This window comes from Rhinatrema bivittatum, chromosome 16 (assembly GCF_901001135.1).
Source record: "Rhinatrema bivittatum chromosome 16, aRhiBiv1.1, whole genome shotgun sequence".
Lineage (NCBI taxonomy): Eukaryota > Metazoa > Chordata > Amphibia > Gymnophiona > Rhinatrematidae > Rhinatrema > Rhinatrema bivittatum.
In genome coordinates, this window is record NC_042630.1 from 31,070,731 (window position 1) to 31,098,662 (window position 27,932).

General features: G+C 44.7%; 1 protein-coding gene across 1 annotated transcript; it reads right to left on the reverse strand.

Annotated features, from left to right (window-relative positions):
- Positions 1-24,871, reverse strand: PLEKHO1 (pleckstrin homology domain containing O1). Its single transcript, XM_029580937.1, has 6 exons — positions 24,709-24,871; positions 23,985-24,131; positions 8,243-8,383; positions 3,418-3,522; positions 2,723-2,824; positions 1-836 (listed from the first exon to the last, which is right to left on the reverse strand). Exons 1-6 carry the CDS (start codon positions 24,736-24,738, stop codon positions 120-122), a joined length of 1,242 nt encoding a protein of 413 aa, XP_029436797.1. The 5' UTR covers positions 24,739-24,871; the 3' UTR covers positions 1-119.
- Positions 24,872-27,932: the final 3,061 nt, after the last annotated feature.

Genomic DNA, 27,932 nt, shown 5'->3' on the forward strand with positions numbered 1-27,932 from the left:
TGTGAGTTAAAATGGTTAATCCAAACTATTTATTTAAACAGATATTTCAAGTTCAGATTAGATCATTTCTCTGATTCAGATTTTAGGTGCCATTGCTCTGTGAAAATGAACTGCAGTCTTCACATCATACTTTTCCGATACTGGGTCTGGGTACTCTGTTTTTGTTTGGGGTCTGGCTGCTGCAGTTCCAGCTGTTTGTACAGGCCTCGCACCTCTCTGATCTCCTGCAGCACCTTCTTGGCTTGACTCCAGTTGGACGATGCTTCCCCGAGCAGCGCCTCAGCCTCTCGCAAAATGTCATCGGAGTCTGATTTGGAAGAGAGATCCTTTGTTTTTCTCTTTCCTTCCCCACAGCCCTTCACCTCTGTGAGCAGTTCCTGAGTTTTTTCCAGTTTCAGTGCAATGAGTTCCTGTATCCGCGCCAGATGTTCAGGCTCCGTGGCAACAGAGTGGGCCCCCGGGCCTTTCCTCGACCCCGCTCTCTCTGCGGAGTCCGAGCGGGACAGGATTTCCTCCATGGAAGCGCATTTGCTTTTTTCAGCATGGGAGAGCCTTTTGGGGACCTGCGGTGTGTACGTCATCCCTTTGTCAAAGACGTCATGCTGGCTGCGTCTGTCCCAGGAGGCCTGCTCCTGCCTCTGCTGACTCCCTGACCTTTTTTCTGAGGATCTGGTGGTCTCTGAATGGGACCGGCGTTGACTGGCAGCCAGCTGGGCCACGGATTTATCTAGGTCAACCCGGAAGCTCTCCTCACAGGTGCTGTGATCTTCTGGGGAGGTGTCTTCCTCTTGGATTAGATCTAAGGTCAGCATCCCGTCAGAGGTTGAGGTAGATGCCTGAAAGATATTTACCGAAAGAAGCAAAGAGTTTATAAGCTAACAAGAAACACTGCAGTATCTCCTCATATGTAAAATACATTGTTTTAGATGACGATACCCAGTCAGTGGACAGAGATCTTCCGTAATAAGCTATGAACCCGCCCCATTCCCGCCATCTCCAGTCCCACTTGCCACCCCATTCTGAGCTCAGCTGTAATAAATGCATTATTTATTTATTTATTTATTTAACATTTTTCTATACCGACCTTCAAGGTTGAATACCATATCAGGTCGGTTTACATCGAACAGGGGTAGATCAGTATAACGTAACATAACATAAGGAGCAAATTTTGTGGTAAGAGACAAGAGCAGAGAAGCAAAAAGTTACATAATAACAAGGACCTTGAACTTGGAAGCTGGTTCAGCTGGAAAAAGAGAAGCCTTAAGAAGGTATTAAATTAAGTACATTGTGATATGTCCAAACTAGTAAATGAGGTGAATATTGGCGGGGCGAAGTTCCATTATTCCATTATTCCATTATTGAATGCATTATTGCATTATTCCATTATTATTATTATTATTATTGCATTAATGCATTATTGAATGCATTATTCCATTATTCCATTATTCCATTATTGAATGCATATAGGTTTTGTGCTTTTTTTATAGCTAAAAAAGTTCAAATGATATGAAGTAAGTTTTCCTTGCCAGATATTCACGTTCTCTTTCTTATTTGTTTTCTGCTGTACTTGCTGCAGTGCCAAAACAGAGTGGTTCGGACTCAAAAGCCAAAGCGGCATAAATCCCTCTCAGCCATTAAAATAAATAAATAAATAAATAGGGCCAAATCAATTTTCATGGCGGTCAGCGCGTTTCTGCCACCTTGCCAAGAACTGCTCTTGGAGGAATAGAGAAGGTTTGAAGCAACCAGGAGGCAAAAGGAAATGTTATCTCTTAATTTTGGAAGGGGAAAGCATATACTGCTACTTAATATTGCTCTACATGGGTCTGTGCGGCATTCTGCTTCGTCCATTTCCAGAATGGGTCAGATAGTGTCTTGGCGTTACTTGTAACAGGACCCCGGTGAACACATCAGGCCCGTTGGGTGTTCATCAAATTCTGCTCCGCTCATGTCGACCCCATCGTGTCTGCAAATGGAAGCTTCATTTACCAGCAAAACACTGATCAATGCTTTACATGGATAAGACGTAGAGGAACTCGAGTACGCTCCCCGCTGTGGCACATGGAGGCAATATGCACGTCAACATGTGAATAGAAAAGGTTTAGATGCATGCCACAGGTGCGTTATGAGCACTTAGCATATCACGGTGCCATGACAAGTTGCAATGATTCTCTGATATTTTGTAATTTGTGTAAGCCAGCTCCTTTCAGAATTAACAGGATGCTAGGCATTGCAAAGATCTTCCTCTCTCAGGCCTATAAACATCTTATGAGTGACTTCTACTCACAACTCTTGTTCATACACACACAGATTAATACAGCTCCCTACTAACCTTTAAAGATTCTTCGGTCCAGGGTGGACTTTCTATTTTAAAATTTTTATATTCCACCTATATTGATATACATCGTTCTATGTGGCTTACAATAAAAACGCATAGCATTAAAAAAATACTTAAGACAAGAATGTGGAGATCGCACACAGATTTTGGAAAAATGAAATTAACAGTGAAACTAATTTTTAAAGTGCAGCATTAAACTGGACTGGAATGTTACTGCATGCCTCTGTACATTTTCAGTAACCAACGCTGACAGGCACTTTAATAGTATGGTAACAAAATAACTGCCCTGGGATCTCAGATACTGCGTAGTGGACTGACTGCCAAAAAGAGGAGGTGCTAGGGGAGTCAGGGGTGAGATGTTTCACACCTGTTTCAGCCACCTACCACGGCCATGAGGTGACCCCGTGTGGGTGGCCGACGAGAGTGCTGAATCTTCGCCCTGTCACGGGTTGGGTGGACGAGGCAGCTGTCTTCCTCGACAGTAACCTGCAAGTGAACAGAAACGGGACTCTTTAAGTTCCATATTTCACCTACGCAGCATAATGTAAATATAAGCCTTATGAAGTCATCACTAAATGCTTGAAAAGAGACCTCATGACACAATCACCTGTCTGCATAGTGCTGAAAACATACACAGGTTTATGCATTTAAATTAACAATCTCAAGGGCAGGCTTTTGGCAAACTGTAGGTCACCCAGTGACTCAGTGAGTAAAAGGTGAAAAATGAACAACTGGACGGGCCTCGGGACTCTTTCTTGGTTTGGTGCATGAGCATGGATTTACGTTCAGATCCTGAGAATCCCCGTTTGGGGAAAGTGAGTCTGGGGTATTCAGGAGAGTTGGCAGTATACATATATACGGTAGCACCATCAGAAAGGGTGTCTGTGAGAAGCCATTAAGGATGGCTGACGGTATTCCTGATTTTAAGGAACTGAAGGGTTCTTTAAAACACAGGATTATTTATTTATTTTTTTTAGTGTAAGTACAATGTAAAAAAAAGAGGAGGTTTCATTCTTCATGAAGATCTCTGGGTCGAGCTGTTGGAGCTGAACTCTTGCCCGGGAGAAAAGACTGCTCACCTCATCTAGGATACGGTTTTTGGCTCGGGTGATTGCAGCGTTTAGGGCATTGATCCAAGTTTCCTTTTCTTCTGGACTTACTGCTAGGAAGATGAGATTTGGTGCCTAGAGAGGGGAAAAAGAAAAGAGTTAATGGTCCCGATAGCAGAGGTGTAGCACATACTGGACATTTTTTGTACGGTTATAAATCCCATGGGATCCCGCCACCACGCAGCACAAAGTTCAGTATGCCTTATTGTTACTGTGCTCTACTAGCGATTGCTGTTGTGTGTTAGACACACGTTTGTGTTCCGTATTTCTCACCAGGGACCTCAACATTCAAACTTCTATGTCCAAACCGGCCTGGCTCCTCTTCTCGAGCTGGTAGATTTATTTTTAGCTTTGCTTCTTAAGCTTATTACTTCCATCTCCCAGTGTCTGAGAGTAGCTTTTTCCCTGACGTCAAAACCTTCCCATACCCTGAACGAACACCAGCGTGTTTTTATGCGGAAGGATGAGGATCTTAACCTCCCTGTTTGCGCGGTTTTGAAGGTCTGATCTTTGTATTCAGGCCCCCTAATCCAGTGCTACTTTGAATGGGTCCTGCCGTGCTAGAAGACGTAACCCATCTAGGACGAGATTCTCTTATATCCTCTGGCATTTTCTGGCTACGGGTCTGGCGACCGAACCTCATCAGAAAACTTACACCATCATGACCGCGCTCCCACGTCACCTGACCTAAAGGAGGCAAATTGGGCAGAGACTGGATGGGTCTTAAGGTCTCGATCTACTCAAGAGTCTGCGTTTCTGATAATACCAGTAGGGAGGAAGCACTGTTCAAAGCAGCAATCTCAAGAGCTCATTTTTATTAGGTGGCATCATTGGAGGGACCCCTTAACCTTTTTGCTGGCTTTGTAAGATAATTCATCATGGAAAAGGTAGGGGCTCAGAATGTGACAATTAAGGTTAAAGGAACTGCCAGGAGAGGCAGGAAGGAGCAGGTAGGGTCGCAGAGTGCTGTACAATTTGTAGAAGGCAGCCTTGTCTGCCTGAGGATTAGTAGACTCGTAGCAGTGTTTTTCTTTCTTTATACTTTGCCTGATGCCTCAGAATCATTTTCTGCTGTCACAGACATTGGAAAATTGGCTGATAAACAGACTCCCCCCTCTAGAAGGAGTTCTGCCTCTCACCTTAAAATTAATTAAATGAGCAGAACTTTATTTAGCTGTGCCTCCCATTCTCTTTCCTCCCCTTCAAAAGGTCCGTGTAGCAGTGACCCCAGCATTAACCGTTGAGAGTATAAAATGGGGCAGTAAGCATTGACAGCAAATATGGATTGTCAAGGAGGTCAACAGTAGAAAACATGGACCTTCCCCCGAGGGAAAGAAGGGAAGGACTGTGAGAGAATCCACCAGCACAAGAAGCAATAGGATTTGCGAGAGAGAGAGAGAGAGAGAACCTTTTAAAGAACTGGCCCAGCAAACAAGGGGATCAAATCTGGCACATGTATGGTGAAAAAGAGGTGAACTTACATCCCAAAATGACAGCGAATCACAGCACAGGATGGTAGATTATGGACAAGATAGTTCACAGCAAGTTTAAAAAACAAAACAAAACACCCCTCTCAAAACAGACAAATGCAGATTCTACCAAATCTACAGTAACTGGAACCAGTTAACCCAGCTTGTCACTGGGAGTGACATGCTGATGTCGGAAGGCTTGTAGACAGAGAGGTACAATGCTGGAAACCCTATAATATCGCTGTACCAGAAAAACATTGGGATCACAACCCAGAGAGCATTGCAGAGAATGAAGAAGTCTGTGATCACCTGAATGTCCCAAGTGATCACAACTTCATTACCAAGTGACTATTCTGTACAATGTATGGAGAGAGAGAGAAGACCCTCAAGTACCTAGAACTACATTCAGAAGCCAAGAAAATGTGGCAGACGGATACAGAAATGGTCCCAGTTGTCTTGGGTGCCACCGGCTCGATTAAAAAAGAATTTTCACACGCACCTCGATGTGCTGCCTGTACACATTACACCCTATGACCTCCACAGGGCACATTGCAAGCATCAACAAGAGCACTAGCAGTCAGTTTGAGAGACTGAGATCATATCCAAAACGCTGTGGCTTATGAGTTAGGTTCATTCCTGCCATGATAGGCGCAGAACTAACCCATATGGAGGCACCACCCCCTAGAGCAGTGGTTCTCCACCTTTTTCCCATCGTGACACACCTGCCAGACCACCTCGCTCACATGTGTGACACACTGCTCATTACAATTTATGGCGAAAATAAAAATTAAAGGTCCAGTAATTATTTTTATTGTTAAGAATGACACAAGAAAAAGATATATATTCTGTCTGAACAGAAATTGCATAAACAGTAAACATCCCACACCAAAACAGCACCAATTTCCAGCACTTAACAGTAACCACCTTACCTAAGAAAAGGCAACACTGAAAAATTACACCAGGCCTTAAGACACCAATACATCTCCTATTAGGAAAACGGACCAAGTCAGGCTGCTATAGAGCCCTACACAGAAACTACATGCCAGCAGAAAACCTCACCTGAATCACATGTGCTGACCCTCACCTAACAAAGAATAAAGAGACCAAAACTCATAACTAGAAGCATGCAGAAAAAACTGAATTGGAAACTGCAACAAGCCAGAGTCTCTGTATGCAGTATAATAAAGGAAAAAAGAAACATCACCAGTCCTTATAAAACAAATCAAGAAATATAAAATCAGTAGCAGTAAAACCATACTAACAAAAAGAACAGGTTATTTCAAAACAGCGGATGAATGGAATATCCAATAATTAAAAACTCATATCAAAAAATTCTAGATACCAATAAAATATTTCAAAATAGCAGACACAAAGGCCCAGTAATGAAAAATAATAAGGATACAAACATTTTTTTGGTCTGCATACCTGGGAACGTTTGATATCCAGGTGCCCTGAGATTGTTTTGAATTAGCAGGAGGAGGGATGGTTTGCAACTTTCTCCTCTCTCTCACACTGGCTCTCAATCGCTCACATATACATGAGCTTTATCTCTCTCACTTATATAGGCTCTTAATTACACATTTACACACAAGCTGTCTATCTTTTCAGGCTTACACTCACAGGCTTTCAATCACACACATACATGCTGTCCTTTTCTGTCTCACACAGACTTTCATTCACATGCTTAAACATGCTCTCCCTTTCTCTCATTTACACACAGGCTCTCAATCACATACTCACATGCTCCCTCACCTAAACCAGCTCTCAATCACACAAAGACACACATGCTCTCAATCACATACTCACATGCTCCCTCACCTAAACCAGCTCTCAATCACACAAAGACACACATGCTCTCAATCACATACTTACATGCTCCCTCACTTAAACCAGCTCTCAATCACACACAGACACACATGCTGTCTCTCTCACTTTCACACATGCTCTCAATCACATACTCACATGCTCCCTCACCTAAACCAGCTCTCAATCACACACAGACACACATGCTCTCTTTCTCTCATTTACACACATGCTCTCAATCACATACTCACATGCTCCCTCACCTAAACCAGCTCTCAATCACACACAGACACACATGCTCTCTTTCTCTCATTTACACACATGCTCTCAATCACATACTCACATGCTCCCTCACCTAAACCAGCTTTCAATCACACACACATACTTTTTCACACAAACAGGTTTTCAATCACAAACTTACATTCATGCTCTCACACACAGGCTCTCAATCACACACATACTCTCTTTCACATGTACAGGCTCTCAATCATTCACGTACATGCTCTCACACACACACACACAGGATCTCAAACACACATGCTTGCTCATTCACTCACTCACTCTCCCCCCTCTCCCCTGAACTAGCGGCAGCAGTAGCCTCCTCCACTTCTAATCCTAAAAGCAGCAGCAACCTATTTCATTTTCAGCCCTCGCAGAGAAAGGAGTCCCATTGGCCGCGGGGGTTGACGACGATCTTTATTTTTCTCCGAGCCGCGCTGCTCATTCCTCAGGCTGCGCCTCTCTTCTTTTCTTCGGGCCGATGCTGCCCGCACTAGCAAGGTCTCTTCTTCCCGCGCACGCACCCGCTGCTCACCACTTCCTCTTCCGGGCTGTGAGGGGGGGCGGGAAGAAGAGAGCGTGCCGGTGCCGCTGACTCCTGCTCTCCTGCCATGTTCCGCCCGGGCTATCAGCATTTTAAGCCCAGGCGGAGGACCTATTTTGCTTGGGAGGGGGAGCAGCTGGGTCAGCGGGGGAACGGGAAGCGTGGCGACACACCTGCGTGTGCTTGGCGACACACCGGTTGAGAACCAGTGCCCTAGAGAATAGTGGGAGATTGTTATATTTCTTGAAACTGAAAGATTTTCCTTTTTTTTGCTGCCAGAAAAGGAGATTTGCTAACATCATCATATTGACCCTTGCCTGCCAGGTAAATTATTACCTGCTTTAAAGGGAAATAGTGCATTTTGTATTGCATCATGCCATTTTGTCCGCACCAATGGGTGATGGCTGTGATAGATTTAGGGTTTCCCATGTATACGTATCAGGCTTTTGAAAAAGACGGTACTGACAGATAATGTTTATTATTGTAAACCCTTGCACACACAACTTGATTCCAGGTCTTCTGGAGCCCAGAAAGGAAAGTCTCTCCCCAAAACAAGCTGGACCTTGTATTGGCGATTTCCAAGCCATCTGAGATTGGTTCGGTGGTGAATGAGAGGCAGTGGCTCATGTAGTGGGTTTAGTCTGTTTGTGCTACCTTCTGCTACGTTTCAGAAAATAGAAATCCAAGGGAATCAACTTACCATGTTCCCAGGTTGATTAGAGCGAGCTAGCGTGAACTTGCTGTGGTTTTTTTTGCTTCGGCTCTTTGATTTGCGTAGCTCCTCGCATTTTTCATAGTCGCTGAGGTCAAAGGATTCCCGGGTGTTCTTTTCTTCTTTCACCTAAAACAAATTATTAAACAGGCAGATAAGCTATTCTGATTTTATGGATTTTTTGAGAACTCTGTTGAAATGTTTTCAGAGGGGGGATGTTGAGCTGAAGATGCACAGTTTTTTGGGAGGGTTTTTCTGTGGCCTGGGCATGCATACATTTCTAACGGATCAGTAGCTTTTGGGGGTGGAATAGTGTGTGTGGCCTTCAGGCAGGGCCAGTGCTAGCTGTTTTGCCACCTTTCGCATATTTGCATGCCACAGCAGTCATGGAGCACAGGGCCTGTGAGCCAGCACAGGCCTCACAGTGGCCCTGCCTCCCCCACATGTTTTCCTCCGTGAACAAGCAGACCGGGAAACCTCTGCTCGAGAAGGAGGAAGGGCCACTGAAAGATCTGGGGGTGCACACTGGCTCACATGTCCCAATGGTCTGCGACTGCTGCTGGCCTTTCCAGGACCCAATTAACCTGCCATGTCCCTATCCCCATCTCCCCGAACAAAAGCCCTGATCTGCCACTGTCCCTGTACCTCCCATAAAAAGCCTGATCCACCACTCTCCCATCCATTTCCTCAAAGCCCTTGATCCACTACTGTCCCCCCTTCTCCAAAAAAACCAGATCCTTTGCTGCCTTCTTCCTTTCTGGGAAAACCCCTGATCTGCAGCAGGAGGGACATTATTCACACCTGAAAAAGGAACCTGTGTTGTCTTAAAAGTTCATGTAGATATTTTTTGATAAGTCTTCTATAATCTAGTAAAAGCCATCACAGCTTGCAGCAAATCCGGTTTACTGGCAGCTACCACTATGTATTCCAATTTCTAAACTGAAAACGAAATGCTTTTTTCTACCTTTCTTGTCTGTTTTCCCCCTCTAATTGTGTTAGTCCTGGTCTCTCTTTTCTGATTTCTTTGCCAGGTTCTCCTTTCTATTTTATCTTTCTTCTGTCATCATCACTTCGTCCCCTACATCTGTCTCTTCCTTTTTATCTTTTTTGCTCAGTTTCTCTGTCTCTAAATCTCTCCCTCACATCACTCTCTTCACCGTCTTCTCAATCCTGAATCTTACCTCTCCTCCCTCTCTTCTCTACTGTCTTTCTCACCCTCCAGTTATTCCTTTCCAGCACTTCACCTTCACAACGTTCCCCTCCATCTACCCCCTCATTGGGTTTCTCTCCCCACTAATCTGCTGCTGTCTGGCTCCCTTCTTCCCCTATTTGGCTCTCTTCCCACTCCCTATCAACCCCACACTAACTAACTCTCCCTCGCCCAGCTGTCATCTCCTCATTTTCACCCCATCTCAACCACGTGATTGTACTCATGTTCTCCCATCCCCTCCAGTCTTAACTCTTTAAACCCATCATCCCCGCTCTCAGCCCCCAAATATATCCTCCCGAGAGCCCCTCCGTCATCCTCCTCCTACCAGTTGCCCCCTTGTATGCCCTCCCTTTCCCCCCAGTGCCCTTTCTGACACACAAACCACACCCCTCGGTGGTGCTCTCTTTCAACCCCTCCTTTTCCATCACTACCTCTGACTCTCATATACGAGCCCCTTCCGTAATCACCACGGCCTGCCACCATCTCTGGCTCTCTTGCCCCCATTTCCCGCCAGTTCTCTTGCTCTCCCTCCACCACCTCAGAACACTTTCACGCACACACACACCCCCCACACCGTTCTCATGTCATCACGTACACCTTATTGGCTTGGATCTCTTACCCCCTCCAGCCCTCGCCCACCTGCTGCAGGCAACAGGACAGGAGTGGAGCTTGGGGAGGAAGAAAGTACCAGGCAGTTCAAGTTTTCATGGCTAACTGCGGTGAGCTGAGATCCCTCCTCTCTGGTGCTTCCCCACTCCCCAGCATTCACCCCTTCTTTGCCTCTCCCTAGCATTCACCCTCTCATTTGCAGCATTCAGCTGCCCACCTTCCCCCCCCCCCCCCCCCCATGTCACTCACATCTGGCCTGCCTGCTGCTGAGGGGTGGCTTCCTCCTCCTCCTATCTCTGCAGGTAGCCAGCAGAGAAGCAGGACCAGAGCAGCTGTTGACCCCCACTGTAGCCCACCCCCACTTCTGTCCCTGTGGCAACAGCCAGCATAGGCAGAGGAAAGGAAGGGGGGAACCGCCGCAGCGAGGGCGCATTTCTTCTGTGCTCCCCGGCCTCTCCTGTGTCGCCGTCACCTCACGGGGAAGCAGAAGATTCAGCAACTTCCTCCTACCTCCCTCTTGCTTGTTTGGGGTCCTGGTGCCCACGAGATATCGGCCACCGCTCCTTCTGTTCTAAGGCAAAGTGACTGCTGCGCCGCCTCCCAGAAGTTGCTGCCCTGTGCTAATGCACGGCTCGTTACACCCAGTCATGCCAGCTTTATAGAATAATGCTGCACTTATTGGAGATTTATCCAAAGAACTTGTCTCACTGTAAGATCCAGTGAAAGCAGTAAGATCACTAAGTCCATACCACTGAACAAAAATTTCACACATGAAAAATACATTGAAATAGGTTGTTTGAAGCCTATAATTTTTAATTGGGCCACTGATTAGCTTGTATGCAGCCTTTCAAACTTTTGACAAAGGATGCTTTGTCAGATGTCGGGAGCTTTTCTAGAAAACTTTGTGTTGGCCCTGAAAAAAGGGATCGTATAACCTGTTTTGTCCTTCTGAAACACATTTCCAGGTTTTGTGCTTTTTCACTTCCTGCTGCTGAGGGTCTGCTGAAACAGAATATGATGGCAGAGAATGAGATAAGTCATTCAGCCTCCCTTCTCTTCTATTCCAGCGGGCTTTATCCCACACCTATCCGCTGCCTAAGATTTTTTTCAGCCACTGAGGTGGACGAGCTCACCGTGTACGCTTTTTCTGTTTACGTCGCCTTTTGAATTCTTTTACTGACAAGGCTTTAAGACTGTGCAATTAGGGTTGTGTCATTTTCTGATGCTCGTGCACTTAAGAATTAAAAAAATACATACCGTAAATAACTTAAAAGTGAAGTGATGATGCAACTCAAAAGCTAAATTTGCATATGCTTCCCAATGAGTAGAAAAAGGAGCCAATTTTAAAAATAAAATTATTAATTAAAGGGTAACAAACTTCATGTCTCTGGTACTTGGATATACAGGGCTAGTTCGATAATGTCTGTGTCTGCAATATCTATGCAAACCTTTGGTTCACAGGTTCATAACCCAGCTGATGACCACTGTGTATTAAAGCTATGCAGGGAGAGTTTTATTTTATTTTTTTTACTTTTTATACTTCTGTGCCATCCGCCATTACTAAAAACCATGTTCTATACCTATACAGACACCTACAGTCCTCAGTGCAAAGAGAAATCCTCTGTTTTCAGAACTAGAACAGGGCAGGCTTAGGGACACTGCCCTGACCAGTGCCCCATAACCTGGTTCTGCAGAGTTCAGCTCCACAGGTGAAAGTGTACGTTACGCTCCGTATGCTTTCAGACCCTGGCCTCTGTGCTGAGCCTGCCTGTCAGGCTTCCTGGCAACAGGAATGAGATCAGCAATTGAATTCACATAAGCCACTTTGCCTCTGCCCCCCTACCCCTCCCACAAGTCAGGTTCAGTATATCCCTAATGAATATGCATGAGAAATATTTGCATACAGAGGAGGTGGTATATGCAAATAAATTCCATGCATATTCATTAGAGAGATCCTGAAAATGTGACTTTGTGGCGGGGGCCCAAGGATTGGTTTGAGCACCCCTGACATAAGCCATCAAAAGACTTTCCGATGCCAGTGAGCTCTGGTCACTGGAGACTTGAGAGCTAGATTTGAATCAGCATCCTAGAGTTGATAGGCCCCCAGATCTAGTGCCAGTCCACTAAGCTGTCCAGTCCTCCCAAAAGAATGCTGTTTTCTTTCTTTCTTTAAAAATCGGAGGTCCTGTAATTATTTGCTCTTTCAAAAATTGGAATTTCACTGAACCCCTGTTTAGAGACAGGCACGTCCTGTCACGCTACATCTCACTCTTCAGACAGTGGAAAGAAAGCAAGAAGATTTGCAGGCTTAATGCTACTATTTTTAGACTAGCAGTTTGATTACAGCATAGTGACAGCTGATTCAGACTGCCGGTCATGACCAAGAGGTTGCAACAGCCTCAGACACCCACTCATCTGTCAGAGAGCAGCTAATAGGAAGCCTTGTAAAAATAGAATGCCTTTAATATTGGATTGATTGGTAGGGACTGAAGTCACAACAGAAATTGATGCCATCTTACAATTTGCATTTTTGGAAGAGTGAGTTTTGTACGCGCTGTTTCTTCCGGTCTCTCTCTTTTGCTGGAGGCTGCTGTGTTTTAAGCCACCAGTATGCTAGAATTCACCAGCATTCAGTACTCCTAGTGTAGGGGTCCAGCATTTTAAATCCCTGCACTATGTACCTTTTCAGTATCTCTAACGTATTAAGCCTTTGAGAGTCAATCTCACACATTTGTCTTACTGACTCCAAAATCAACAACCTGCCAGAAAACATTCCTGGTACCCTGTAACAGAAGTTTACCCTACGAGTGGACTGAGTGGATTTGAAATTGTACCTTTACCTAGGTATAAAAAGGGATGGGCGTAAAAAGGTGAACAATCACAACCACTAACAGGTTCTTCAACCCTACAGAGAGCCCTGTCCAAGAGCCGACAGTTTATAAACTGCTTGCTGTTAGAACCCAGGAGTCCTAGGCCGGTTGCTGCACTGGAAATGGAAGGTGGACAAGCTGAATGACACAGGGCCTTTCATTCAAACTGGAAACCAGTGAGCTTTTACTACATAAGGATCCTGTAGTAGCTTGTGAACATGGGGGGCGTGGGGGGGAGAGAAATAATGTTGCTGTTATTTATTATTACAGCTGGATGGGCCTGTGGCATGGAGAGGTAAAATGACATGAGTTGTTCATTAACTAGTATTTCTACACTCCCTTTCATGCCCTCATTTTCCTAGCAGGTACACTGTATGTAGGCAGTGGTAGATCTTTAGAGTGGTTTGATGATTTTCTAGGTTGGCAAGGTGTGAGTTATGCCTTCTTCAGCCAAGTATTTTTATAAGCTGTTTGTATCTTTTCTTTTTTTCTAATTGTCCTGTCTGCTAGGTGAAGATAGAAACCAGTAGTATTGATATTGGCGAACTGAATATTCTTATTCTCCTCTGACAGTAACCCATACACTCCCAAGTGCGTAATAAAAACTTACTGAACTGCATGGAATGGAATTACATCACTGGGTCTCATCCTCTTTCTAAACAAAAATATGCATTTCTCTCTCTGGGGGGTGGAAAAGGATGAAAGGGTTGGCTGGGCTAATTATTCCCGTTATATAAAAACTCTCGTCAGGAATTCCAACTGACTGCGCTGACGCACGCTTGGGGAAAAGCAAATCCAAGTGCTATCAGGATCGCCTGGTATTCATCCCCACCATTAGCTCGCTGAATTCCAGATGTTTGCTTCATTAACATCAGTGGCACCTCGCTACCCCATAATTCATTTCCATGTGGAAGCTCTTATGCTGCTGACATAAAGATGTGCTGCCTGTTCGCTGGAGCATATAGATTCATTTTAAGATTCTCGATGGTTTGAAGAGTCTTTCAGCTTTTCAACTTGCTGCTAAAATTGCATTTGGTTTGAGATGCTTGTATATTTAGTTTGTTAGTTAATTATATTATTATTGAGTTAAAGTAGGCATTAATATTGATTTCAAGTTGAGTAATATTATTGTGCACCTTTATTCTACGTGAAGCTGATGATAATCCTGGATTGTGTGCAGCCATATTACTTCTTGTACCCCACTTTGGGTGGATTTCTTATCCAGAAAGGTGGGTAATTAAATCCAAATAAATGGCACCTCAAAAGCTGGCCAAATGGTGGCACTTTATATCTATAAGCAGAGAGAACTTCTTTTTCCGTGAATAAGCAGAGTTGAATTAGCCATAACATATGGGTGACGTCATCCAGCAGCACCGAACGGACCTCTCTTTCGGGCCGATACAGTACAGTGCGCTCTGGCGGAGCGCACTGTTACCCCGCGATTTGACGCGCGTTTTGGACGCGCTAGCTTTACCCCTTATTCAGTAAGGGGTAATAGCACGTCCAAAACACGCGTCCAACCCCCCCGAACCTAATAGCGCCCGCAACATGCACATGCATGTCGATGGCCCTATTAGGTATTCCCGCGTGATACAAAAAGTAAAATGTGCAGCCAAGCTGCACATTTTACTTTCAGAAATTAGCGCCTACCCAAAGGTAGGTGCTAATTTCTCCGGGCACCGGGAAAGTGCACAGAAAAGCAGTAAAAACTGCTTTTCTGTGCACCCTCCGACTTAATATCATGGCGATATTAAGTCGGAGGTCCCGAAAGTTAAAAAAAGTAAAAAAAATTGAAAAAAAAATTGAAATAGGCCCGCGGCTCGCGGGTCGAAAACCGGACTCTCAATTTTGCCAGCGTCCGGTTTCCGAACCTGTGGCTGTCAGCGGGCTTGAGAACCGACGCCGGCAAAATTGAACGTCGGCTGTCAAACCCGCTGATAGCCGCCGCTCCTGTCAAAAAAGAGGCACTAGGGACGCATTAGCGTCCCTAGCGCCTCTTTTTACCGCCGGCCCTAATTAAAATAAATTGAAATACTGAATTGCGCGCACAGGAGAGTGGCCTGTGCACACACTGGGAAAGCAGGCGTTCACCCGCTCTCCCGCGTTTTTACTGTATCAGCCCGTTTTATAGTTAATAGAACTTTTGCTCTACTGAGTCATTTGCTCTACTCAGTCATTTTTTACATTGTGTCAAAACAACAATTTGGATCTGTATGCATGTGAACCAAAAGAATTATTAAATTATCTGCTCTCACTTTTTGAATCAGGCCTTGCCACCTCCATCAGTAAGAGTACATTTCAGTGCCATGGCAGTTTACCATGCTTAAACTTAGGATAAGCCTATATCAGTTCATCCATTAGTCTCCAAATTCATGAAGGGCTTGTGGCAACTAAACCATTATTTGCAAAACCTCCCATTCCATAGGATTTGAATGTGATTTTGGCACAACTGTTGAAGCAGCCCTTTAAACCACTGGAGACAGCCTTCCCAAATTTTTAATGCGGAAAGTAATATTCCTGGTCGCAGTAACCTCAGCCAGAAGAGTTAGCAAACTTTAGACTTTAGTTCATTATCCTCCTTATATGCAATTTTTTCACAATAGAGTAGTGCTTTGCACACCCGAAGTTTCTACCAAACATTGTTAGCTTTCCATATTAATAAAGCCATCATGCTACCTATATTCTTCCAAAACCTCACACATATGAATGTGGAGACTGTAACTGGGCCTTGGCTTCTACAAGAAAAGAACTCAACCTTATTGACAGACTTCTCAACTATTCATCTTTTATGAGCCCAATAGACAGGGCATAGCAGTGGCCAAACGTACATTGTCCAGCTGGCTAGCAAACTGCATTATGCACTACTATAGGCTAGCAAGTCTTCAAATTACAGACACTATGAAGGTTCATGGCTCATCTGCAAGCTGCAACATGATTGTCATACAGACCTTTACGTCCCCTTACTGTCTGTACAATCTTCCAAAGAGTGACAGTTAATTCAGACAAGCAGTTTTCCTTAGCCTGTTCTCCCAGTGGTCTACTCTCCATGGTAGGGCCCAAATTGCTTAATTAGTAACCCTCCGCTAGGGACTCCCAACATATTATGCCTAATTCAGCCCTGCTTGTTAATGGAAAAAACAAGTTATTTATCATAAATGGTGTTTTCCTTAAAAGCAGGATGAATTACCCATACTAAATATCCATCCACCTCCCTGAAGAGTCGATTACCTAGCTAGATTTAGCTTCAAAATTAACTGAGGGGGGCACATGAGGCAATGCCTGAGCGGGAATTCCTGCACATGCTCAATGAAAGAGAGCTCCGTTCAGTGCCATTGGATGAAATCCCTCATGTTATGGCTAATTCATCTTGCTATCTACAGAAAACACAATTTACAGTAAGCATGCGTGCTAAATTGAAAGCTTTTTTTTTATTATCTGTTATTACAGACATGGAATGTGCCAAGGGAATCTCTATTCCTTCTGGCTGGTGCTCCATGGCTCTGTGGAGCCTATCAAAGTGTCTCATGTTCCTACAGTGTCTGCCTAATGAAGCAATTCCCCTCCTCCCAAAAAAAAATAATTTCTGACAAAGTCTTTTCTAGTTTATGTAATTTTCTGTTTGACAGTATATAACAATATGTTTTATGACTATGCACCTATTGGTCAGTATTTAACACTTTGCTGACTCTTTGAAATGATGGGAGTCAAAAAGGTAATCCTGAATGCATTCTTGACACAAATAGAGTTCCCTCTTGAACTGGGAGGGCACCTGTCTTTTGAGTGAATCTACGAAGATATAATCACAAGGAAGAAAAGGTGGCCTGTAAGACCGCTGACCGCCACACACCACCCCTGCAACTCTCTCCTTGCCAGACATGCTGGTTTTTGCTCAAAGGAATACATGCTGGCGTATTCTTATCAATATTAAGATGATGTCATTTAGCTTCCAGAACACATTTTAAATTCTGAAATATACTGCAGACTGAGTTCCTAGAGGATAATGGCATTACTGAATATTTAGGATTCTCCAGATTCTAGCGGGTAAGTATTTCCAGCCTCTGGATTATCAATATAGATCATTTGAACTCGATGGGTTTTTTTTATTGGTTTTCAGTGAAACTAACCCTGTAACATTTGATAGATCATGAGGGTAATATGCTAGGGGAGAGGACAGATAAGACCCTGTGAAATGTGATACAATTTCAGGGCTTGCATACGTTCAGAAATAAGAGAGCATAATGTATGGTCTAGCAAGTAGGCTGACTTGTCATCAATTTGCTATACTTTAAAATATAAATGAGAATTCGGTTGTATAATGACGGGGGGGGGGGGGGGGCGGGCGAAGGACGAGAAGTCTTATGACAACTTCACAGTGTCAAAAGAGAGATCTTCTTAGCATAAGCCATGCTAAGGTTCAGGGAAGGGAAGAGAGCCACCCCTGTGCCCTCAAAACCCCAAGAAGCCAAGATATTGCTATCCCCAACCACCTCACCTTCCCAAAAATAAATAAAGGTTTGGCTATTCGGCCCAGCCTTCCCTTAAGATTATAGGGCAGAGACTCTTCCCACTACTACCTGGAAGCCAGCTCACCGCCTCGTCCACCACGCCTAATTCATTGATGCTTGCCACCTCCGCACAAAGGTAGCCATCTTTTCTATTCTTGTTATCCATATCACCCACCACTGGATCCTTATCTAGTATAATGTACTGCCAAACTCCTTATAATCCCCCCTTTCCCATTCACAGCATCTGGGATTCATTGGTATATTCAGACATCCTCTCTTGCTTTGGCTTGCTCCAATGCTAACCCAAAACCCTTATTGGATTAGTCCAATTAAAAGGTATCGCTCTGTGTGTTGTGATGATCCTTTCCAAAAGCAGGGCAGGGAAGCTCAAAAGGGATGTGAGAAGATTACTTTTTTTTCACTGAGAAGAGTGGTGGGCACCTGGAACCTATTTCCAGCAGCGTTTCTAGGAGTCAGAACAGTAGCAAAACCATCATCACCATCATCGTCATCAGCCTTTATTTCTTTCCTACTTTCCCAACCAAAGAGTTCAAAGTGGGTCACATTAAGTTATTCAAGAACACATGGGATAGAGAGAGAGAAGGATCTTCATGGCAGAGGGAGGGAGAAGACGGGAGAAAGGAGTAAGACTTGTTGACGGCACAACAGGCAGGCATAAATGGTCTTGGTGAACCAAGCGGTGCTTTTCTGCCAATGTCTACATTTCTGCGATGCCTGCCGTGGATTACCCATTCACGTCTGTAACCTCTGAAAGCCCCCCCTATTCCTGTCCCTTGTGCAGACATGGACTTCCTGACAGGATGTGCTAGGAGTATACAGCCGCTGAGCTCTGCTAGTCTATAAATCTCTCCCCAGGGTAAACCAATAATGAAGTCAGGCTCAGACAAAAGAACAATTACTAGAAATGTAAAGGGAGAGAAGGCAGGTAAGGGCAGCGTGAAATGGGTGAAGGCTGATACAGAGATAGCAAGAGAGATGGAGATACATAGAAACGGAGAAATATGCAGTGACAGAAGGAGATAGAATCTGATTTGAATCCCTTTACGGTCTAAATCTAAAAAAAAACAAAACAAAGGCAATGCTTATTCTCCTGGTGAATTTTTGGCACGCCATCAAAACAATTACTAACTTCACCGTACAAGGCACTGTTGGATTCCCTTAGGTTTAAGTATTTTCTTTTTTTTTCCCAAATTTTCTTTTTTTTTATGGGAATTCTGGTTCATTGGCCAGCCTAATGGGTTAGTGCACTGTACCACTAAGCTATAGACCAAGGTCGAATGCCCAGTTTAGGCTGCCCACATGATCAGCTGAACAGGACGAATACCATCCACAAGAGCCATTTTTGTGGACCACCCCACCTGCAGAAAGAGATCCTGGAGCTGAATCAGAGGTGGGCAAAAGGGATATTTCAACACAGTCCATGTCCCCATTTAGCTTGTAGAAGTTTCTCTTCGCACACTGGGACGTCTGAATTTTAGTGTGATGTTAAGAGGGGGCCACTCGGGCAATACAGGAATCTGAACATGCAACTTTTGTTTGCTAACCAAGGATTTTAGAGCTGACCTAAAGCAACAGCTTTCTTGGCCAAGCTCTCCCATCTTAGAGTAACCTGGTTACTCATTTTTCTCCTTTACTATGGCACAGATGGAAAGGTAACCAGTTGAGGTGATAGCTAATATCTTGGCAGTAAACCTACCAAGGCAAGCTATTGGCAGGAGAAGATGAAATTCCTAGACACGGTGCAGCTCTAGTGCCAGTGGCTTTTCCACCGGTTTGCTGCAAAGGAGAAGTCGTTCCCCCATACAAAGTAAAGCTAGCTGTGTCCCGAGATCTTGTGATTTGTTTCCTGCATCACTCTGGTACTAAGGAGGTTCCCAGGGAGCCATATTCCTCCTCTCATCCCCTTTGAGCCATCACAGTTGCACATATTTGACAAATCTGCCCACTTTGCCTGAGCACATCAGGATATTGTCGGCTGAAGAACCTGAGGGCTTCAGCCAGCCATCTCGTCAGTCTCTTGCCTTTCATGGATAACAACCCTACAGATTAAAAGAAGGGGTGTCAAATCCCTGGTCTCATCTGCCACTCACCAGCAGGAAGCTTTTCTGAAGCAAAGCGCTGATAGCGGGGCCCATATGGAGAGTGCACGTTATACCGTACATACCTGCAGGCCAATTAAAGGCTGGTAGGTTACTAGTAAGTAAACATGATCGTAGTATTGCGTGCTAAAATGTGCTATTTAACCCCGGCGAAGAAAGGTTTACTAGCCCTGAAAGTTTGCATTGCTAAACATTTGTTGGCCTTATCAAAGCGTGCCCTCCATCCAACTGCTTTGCTAGTTTTCCTTGAACTAATTTGACTCTTGGCAGGCTATCCTGGATAAGGCCGAGCGATTGGTTTATAAATTGTAATCTACCACAGAGATGCATTAGTGCAAACATACTATGGAAACAATGCTACACGACAGGGGTTGCATGCGCTGATGAAAAGCATTTGTAATCCATTGATACCTGCCTAGATGTGCCATAAGGGATTACTGTGTATCAAGCGAGTGAAAGGCAGGCAGGTAGTCGCAGATAAACCGAGTTGCCCATTGTTCACCTTCTGCGAGCCGTGTTCTAATGCTTAAATCGCTGCATGGTCGGAGTGTGTTAACTTGGGAAGTGTCTATTTATTTAATGCACGCCGTACTGGCCCAAGAAGCCTTGCTGCCACTGGTTACTACTTTCCCCGTGCATGCACAGCGGTTAACCAGAGGATGACTGAAAATAATACAGTCACATAAGCTCCACCGCTTCCTCTATTCGTTTACAGTACCTCACATCACACAGTACATACCCAGCACAGGGAATAACTCTTGCTCATCTTCTAAGACCTTTTTCCTGCATTTACTCACTCATTGGGTCAAATAAGAGAAATATTGATTTTATTGGCTTTGTGTCTAGTGAATATATATATTTTTTAGATTTTTGCAAACTTCTTTGCGACAGCTGTCAGCCTATTAGGACCTGGATTGCTGCTGCTGTAGTAGGTCCCAGATAAACACAAGGTGAAAGCTGAAGGTTACCCGTGGGATTGCAGTGTCTAAACTCAATTGATTAACACTGTTGCTAAAATGACATGCCAAGTTTTAATTCGGGAAGAACCGTATTTGTCCACGAAACTCGTGATAGTCAGAAACATAGCTCTTGTGTCACATCCTGCACTGACTGCTGGATCTCAAGATTAATTCACTTATCAGTTCCAGTAGTGTCAGAAACTGCAGAGATTACAGGCCCTCCATGACAATTACAACCTCATTATTCATATAATTTAATTCCATAGGTGAGTTATTTATATGTCGTTGCAGGGAACTTGGAATGGAAACTTGAGTCAAGAGTCCTGAAACACTTTTCATTATTCTTTTCTTTACAAAAATATTCACTCTATATTCATCTCACTATTCCTCTTGCATTTAATAAGATGAACTCACTCAGGCTCCAGGTACTACAGTAATAATTTTTTATAATATATTTCTTTTTTTCCTTGTTCCTATGGCCAAGGTGCTTTTTTTTTTTTTTTTTTTTGTAGAATAAACCACTCGGCAAGAAATAGTGCCAACAGACACAGAGATACTCATGCTGGGCTCTATCCTGCTGTGCTTGTAGTTGCCCCTTGACCTAGGTTGTTTCGGACCACTCATGCCTCTTGCAGGTTGCACTGGCAGTACTAATTCTGCTTGAGCGTCCTTTTGGTGTTTGCTCAGCATAACCGAGGCCAACTTTTTACAAAAGTGCATTCCCTCGTGACATTCATATTATGCTTTGATCACCTGCCAAGGCATATTTTAATATTCTGAACTACTGCAAGGCTAACTCATCTGTCAAAAATCAAGCAGTGCCTCTTTTTTTTTTTTTTTTCCCTGAATGCTAAGAAACGTTCCATCACCAGCATCTATCTTTCAACCAGAAAGGGACATGTGCAGAGGGAGCAGTTATAAGACACCAGGGGGAGGGGGGGGGCATTCAGCCAAGCATATTGTTTGATTAGCTGATGTGTATCCCAGTCCTCGCCGTCTGTCACCTTAAACTCGTGTACATTGTCGGCAACCCCAGTGGCTTGGCAGTTCCGTGGTGGGTCAGAGGGGAGGTGACTATAGCACCTTTTGGGCTTCCAGCTCAGTCAGAACCGAGGCTGGGGTCTGGCACCAGGCGCCTTCATTCACAACTAGGGGTGTTTTTCTCTCCCTTTTAAATCCCCTTCCCAGCTCACCAAGCCACTGCCTATTGCTACTTTTAATTTCTCGAGTGCGCCACAGATATAGGTAAGGGACAGCCTCTGCTCTGCAGAGACAAATATACAGGAGAGAGAAGCGACAGCAAAGCTATGATCAGGAGTTAAAGATTTAAGAGAAACCTGAAAAGCGCGAATAAGGCCAGGGAGGAAGCACGATGTCTCTTTGATGCAGACGCTGCGGCAAGGTGGAAATCGCAAGAGTCTGGAGTTGGCGGTGGAGGGAAAAGACATAAATACGAGTTCATAAGGAGAGGCGTAGAGAGGGGGATAAGAGAGTAGAGGTAGTGAGAACGCATGCTTGTGAGTAAGAGAAGCTTGAATCGTATGTGGAAACAGACGGCTAATGCAGTGACTTGAGAAGAGGGGGGTTACATGGAGGTTAGCAGCCTGGGTGGAAGATAACTCACGGGGCTAAATTTTGGATAGGCCGCACCGGGAGACCTGCGAAGAGCACATTACGGTAGTCGCAAGCGGAGAGAGGGTCATCACAGTGTCAGTCCTCGGCCAGCGGCTGGTGCACCAGGGGATCCTTCCAGCCTCCTGCACAGCGACGAGTCCCTTAAATGCCCTCCCCAGGGGCTGTGAGTTCTGACTCGAGAGAGTGGAAAACCTTAACCCAGAAATCCAAACCCTAGGTCCCCCCTACGGCAATGCGCGGCAGAGCCACAGGCACTTCTTAAAAACGGAAAACCCTCCCTAAAAACCCAAGTAGAAACGCTGAGAGTGGCATCTCTTCTTATCGACAAGTGTCGCTGCTGGCAAAGTTTGACTGCCAGACCCTCCAGCAAAAGTTTGGGCAGAGACACTCATATGATAAAAGATACTGTCAACACCATGTACCTTTTTGGGTTTTTTTTGCCCTGTTTTTCCTTCTTAAACACCCTCCCAATCCCAGAGAGTACAGGATCCCTCACCAGCCCTGAGGGATAGGAGACTTGACCTTGAGCCTTCTGCTCTGCAGCCTAAATTACAGACCCCCTGCAACAGAATTTGCTTATGATGCTTGTATTTGTTTGTTTTATGTTTGTTTGTTTTTTTTGCTTGTACACTGCTTACCACGATGGATATAACAGTCCATACGTGTTTTAAATAAATACATCTAATAAGAAACACCATGGACAGCAGACGTTAACGTATAAAACACGCCCCGCAAGAGTGAAACGTGAAAACCAAGCTGGAACCTGGACTCGTGCCCCCCCCCCCCCCCCGCAAGCCTGGCTCCCAAAGAAAACATTCAAAACTAGGGCGTAAATAAACATTTACGAGCAAGCCACTGGCAAGCTAGTTGACACAGTCAAATGTGGCTCGGTGGGGGCGAGGATGAGGCTGCCGTGCCTGTGCTTGCACGCTCTTGTTTTGTTTAATGCACAGGGCAATGCAGATTGTTAGGGTAGCCCTAAGACTGCAGGCCAGAGTCGGTGGTTTGGAGCTGAAATAGGCTCTTTTGGGGGGGGGGGGGGGTGCTTTCACAGAGCTTCCTGATGTGTTTTGCTTTCCTTGAAAACACATTTGCATATAGGGAATGTTTTATTAATTGGCTTGCACAGTCTTAGCCATTTCAAAGGAAATGGGGACTGGCAAAAAAAAAAAGCGTGAATGCCCGTGGATGGGTTTAGGGCCATTAAAGGGAAAGGTGCAGACTATGTTTACAGTACAGGTGATTGGTAAAATGGTTAAGCATTAGAGTAGCTAAGAATCTTCCTTGGTGGCAGTTGTCTAGGGTTTGACCTGGGAAATAGGTGTGGGGTTGGGGGGAGCTGTAGATTAAGGTCTCTATTGCTTTTCCCCCCTGGGTATGGCCTGCAAATAGTCTGCTTTTTTTTTTTTTTTTTTAATTATTTGAAAAGAGAAAATGTTGTTGTACAGAAGCTCTGTAAAACTGTGAGTGGAAGGAGGGCGAACCGATGGCCATAACTCTTGCTGGATTTGTGCGCCTTGAGTGATGCCATCCATGACTCACCGCAAAGAGTATCCAGGAGAGGGTGGCAGAATGAACCGAGGGGAAAAACCTAATTTCTTGAGGAAGAAATTCTCGCACATTTTAGCCCAAGCCATCAGATTTCATTTTCCCGTGTTCCTAACCTCGTTAAAGCCATCGTAGAAGTCCAGACTGAATTCAGTATACAAATGTGACCACAGAGTTGGGAGACGGAAAAAGACCACTGTATTTCCGATTACCATCTCCAGTTAAGAGTCTTTCAATTCCACATTTCTGCACCCCGATTTTAACGATAACCTACCTCTTTCTCCGAGATATAGAGCTGATCCCCCTTTAAAACCACGTAACGGCTTTTCCAGATCTCCCTAAAAATGCCTTTCCCACAATATTTCCGGATCCAGCCGACCTTTTCTGGCTGCGAGGGCTGCTGGTTCCCATCCTGTTGTCCCTTAACAGAAAACAGAAAATACAAGGTATTGCAGACTATAATTATCCTTATGCCCTGGTACCCACGCTCACAGCCTCTGCCTTTACAGGAGAAAGGCGCTTTGTCGGTATCTTTGCAATTACATTATGAACCACACCAGATATTTAAAAAAAAAAAATTAAGACTAAAATAGCAATGATGATACAAAATAGAATAAATGTGCCTTTTTTTTTTGCACAGAGAAATGTAATTATATCACGGGGGGGGGGGGGGGGGGGTGCAGCCTGTTATTGTTTTCCAGTTTCTAAAGTAATCCATTTTTAAATGTAGTGTTTCAAAGCATCCCCAGTTGAGCATGCATTTGAAATAATTATTCAGCATATAATAACTGTAGACATGTATTATAATCTTCTATTTACAGCCTTCCGTCCACTTCGCTGTGCAATAGATTCCTTGAAACCAAAATGAAAACCGCCCGGATCCTGCAGCCTCTTCTCCATACAACAACCCCCCAGTACAGGATTTCCTACCACTGCGAGCAGAAAGCAAGAAAATCCCCGGTAGAGACGTGAGACGAGAAAAGCCTTGTCACACTTACCCCTTTCGTGGAATTATTCTTTTTCATCATTCCTAGCAGGATCAGGATGGAGGGGGAGGGAGGGGGCTGGCGAGCCAGGGGATCCTGATGGCTTGGGGTTTATGTGTACGATTCCAGAGAGGGAGTGGACTTGGAGATGCTCAGGATCCCCCCCCCCTCCCTGCCCCGCCCCACCCCCTCCCCCCACCCTTGCTCTCTCGCCGTGGGTTAGAGAAAGGGCTCCGGGTCCATTAATTCCAGAGAGTCTCTGTAGCAGACGTGCAAACGGAGACCTGTCCACATATGCGCCTACACATAGTCGCGCTCTCTCTCTCTGTCTGGTGCACACACACACACAGGAGTTTGCAATCGAGGGGCTGTCCTGAGCTCAACAGCTCCATCTATAGAGAGTCAGACTGTGACGTCACAGCCGGGGGTCAGGATAAAAGGGCTTCTCCTTTGTTCAGAAGCATTGCTAAGGCTCGGAGAGAAGGGGGAGGAGCTATCAGACATAGGAGCACCACCGTCCTGCACCTCCCATCACTTTTCAGACTTTTTGAAAAAAACAGAGAAGTCGGACCTTCAAGTGCTCATGTGTCTGCTCCAGTTCTCACATAAACAGTTATAGTGGGGTTTTACCTTGCATGTGGCAAATGGGCCCTTCTGGAAGGCTGGATATTTTTTTTTTTCCACTGCAGCGAGTTTATGCGTTGCTCAAGAAAGGTCCCTTGCCGGAAAACTAATATTGAATCTTTTTTTTTTTACACAACAAAAACATCTAGAAGAATAAGTTTATTTATTCTACGTCCCAGGATGCTGATACCATATTCTGTTGTAACTATTATATATAATATATACTGGGGTGCATATGCAGCCACTGAGCGGCTAGGTGAGATAGCCGGATACATAACTTAACTGGCTACTTAACTGGCTAACGTAACCAGGATATTCAGTGGAGCAGCAGCACCGGCTAACGTTAGACCAGCCCTATGGCGCGGCCAGAGTTAGACGGATAGGTTAACTCCGAATATCGGAGTTAGCCGGATAACCTATCCTCTCCTCCCCGGAACGCCTACTTCCTGCCCCCAGGAGCGCCCCTGACTAATCGACTAAATTCTAACTCGTTACCCAGCAAGAATTTAGCCAGATAAGCCAGTTGATATTGCGGCTGAGCCATTTAGACAGATAACTTTGAAGATCGGCTTCACAATGTATATTCACACTAACGTGTCAGTATTACCGTGAATTTTTTAAAATCCCTACTGGTTCCATTAGCATCGTTTCCATGCTCTTCTACACTTGAAGTGGAAGCGCACATTCAAGTACTAAAAAGTTATGTTTTGATAGACGATATATCTAGTTTTCTTTCACAGCCCCATGGAAAGATGTAAATTCATTACATCTTTAATGTGATGGATGGTTAATAATTGGAGTCACGTTTAGTTTCAGCTATTTCTACATAAATATTGTTATTTTTCACAGAGCACTATACAGTGCCAGTATGTTGTCAGGTTTGCTGCACCATAAAAGTCGCACAAAGACATGTGACATAGTAACATAGTTAATGATGGCAGATAAAGACCAAAATGGTCCATCTGGTTTGCTAAGCAAGTTGCGTAAGGTAATCACTGCCGCTGTGTACAGATTCTCCCATGCAGAAATGTTAATTTTAGATGTAATAGAGGTTACCCCATGTCTTCATTTCCATTCTCTAGCCACAAAGGATCCGATCCTCTTTGTTTGTCTCCCGTCATTTTGAATTCCATTACTGTTCTTACTTTCATCACCTCTTGGCAAAGCCTGGTGAGAAAGCATTTTTCAGATATATCAGAGAAAGGAGGAAGACCAGAGGGTGGCATTGTAAGACCGAAAGGTGTCAAAGAGAAAGAAGTGGAGAGAGATGAGGAAATAGCAGAAATATTAAACAAATACTTTGGTGGGGAAGGAAGATCATTGGAGAAGGATGGTTGCTGGTTGGCAACAGTACGGATGAACTTAGGGTAGATAAAAATCCCCTTTTACAGAAGAGAGTGTTTAGATGGAATTAGCAAATCTGAAAGTGGATGAGGCCATGGGGGCCTGATGAATTCTATCTCAGGATATTGAATGAGCTCAGAAGTGATGGCGAGTCCACTGTTCCATAGATCCTTGAAGTCCGGAGTAGTGCTGCAGTATTGGAGAAGGTGGAGGGAGGGTTTGTAGTCTTGCATCACAAAAGTGGTAGCAGGGTGGAGGCTGGAAACTACAGACTGGTTAGCCTTATCTCGGTGGCGGGAAAATAAGACGGAGAGACTGCTAAAGGAAAGGATAACGAACTATCTACAATCCCAATGGGTTTACAGCAGGGGTGGACAACTCTGGTCCTCGAGAGCCACAAACAGGCCAGGTTTTCAGGATATCCACAATGAGTATGCCCGAGAGAGATTTGCATGCAGATACCCTCCATTGTATGCAACTCTATCTCATGCACATTCATTGTAGAAATCCTGAAAATCAGACCTGTTATGTGGCTCTTGAGGACTGGAGTTGGCCATCCCTGGGTTACAGGATCTGAGGCAACATGGTTTTACCAGAGCAAGGTCCTGACGAACAGATATAATTGATTTTTTTTTCTTTTGATTGGGCGATTAGAGAATTGGATCAAGCAAAAGCACTTGATGTGGTTTACTTGGATTTCAGCAAGGCATATGTTACAGTCCTACACAGGAGGCTCATCAATAAAATGGGAAGCCTGCAAGGTGATAGAGTGGATTACAAACTGGCTGACTGACAGATGCCAGTGGGTAGTGCTAAATGGAACCTACTTGGAAGAGAAAAAGAGTGAGAAGTGGAGCGCCTCAAGGATCAGTTCTGGGACCAGTTCTGTTCAATAGCTTTATGTGTGAGATGATGCTGAGCTATTAGAAGGGAAAGTTTGGCTTTTTGCGGACGACGCTTAAGATCTACCATTGAGTGGACACACCTGAAGGTGAGAAGCAATCTAAGAAAGTTCAAGGAGTGATCGAAGGTTTGGCAGATGGGATTCAATGTCAAAGAAGTGCAGAGGAGCTGCATGCGGAGGGAGTGAAAGACTGATGTGCACCGACCACGAAAGAGACTCCAGGGTGATAGTGTCTGACGCTCTAGAGGTAGTGAAGCAATATGACAAGGTGATGGCTAAGGCCAGGGGGATTATGGGTTGCACAGAGAAAGGCATAACCAGTGGGAAAAAGGAGGTGATAATGCTCCTGGGTCAGTCCTTGGAG